The following is a 630-nucleotide window of genomic DNA, read 5'->3' as shown; positions in this document are numbered from 1 at the left end:
TGAGCTGTTACCCCTCCCGGGCCCCCCTGCGGCGTCGGGAGTACTTACAGGTGCCCTGCCATCCGCTCCTTTCTTTGTACCCCGGATTTGGAACCTTTTTCCAGCTTCTTCCCCCAGCCGGGACCTGACTATTAACAGCTGCAGCGGAGGCTGGGACGTCCCTGAACCCACATTTCTGAAGAGGTGCTGAAACCTGCCCCGAGCCGGGAGCTGTGGGGATTTACCCAGTGCTGTCGCAGCTCCCCGGGGGCCCCGCCGGGATTTAGGCACCTCGTCTGTTCTCTTGCAGGGCCAGCTGCTTTCCTCTGAGGTCATCTGAAGGGGAGCTGGCAGGAGAAGAGTTGCTTTTAAGATGACACGAACGGACCCACCTGACATCCTGGTGTCTACGGTGTACCAAGACATAAAGGTGGCCACTGCAGCCCCCGGGGATTCGATCGTCTGCCAGCCCCTGGCACGATGTGAAGCCCCCATGTCTTCCTCCCTGCCCCGCGAGCCGCAGCCCTTCAACAAGCGCCATTGCAGAAGCTTTGACTTCCTCGAGTCGCTGGACGAGCCACTGGGCACCCCCCCGGCCATGGAGCACCCCCGCCCCCGCCCAGGCACCCCCCCGCCCGTGCCAGGGCTGCC

The 630-nt window shown here is 63.3% G+C and overlaps 1 protein-coding gene across 1 annotated transcript in view; it reads left to right on the top strand.

Moving 5' to 3' along the window:
• Positions 1–352: 352 nt before the first annotated feature.
• AJM1 (apical junction component 1 homolog) overlaps positions 353–630 on the top strand; it is a 5,089-nt gene continuing 4,811 nt past the window's right edge. The window contains exon 1 of the mRNA XM_035891872.1: positions 353–624. Within this exon, the coding sequence (XP_035747765.1) occupies positions 353–624 (272 nt within the window). The remainder of the gene's footprint in view (positions 625–630) is intronic.

Source organism: Egretta garzetta, unplaced genomic scaffold (assembly GCF_000687185.1).
Source record: "Egretta garzetta isolate BGI_Z169 unplaced genomic scaffold, ASM68718v1 scaffold143, whole genome shotgun sequence".
NCBI classification, from domain to species: Eukaryota; Metazoa; Chordata; class Aves; order Pelecaniformes; family Ardeidae; genus Egretta; species Egretta garzetta.
This window is presented reverse-complemented; position numbering and strand designations above follow the sequence as displayed.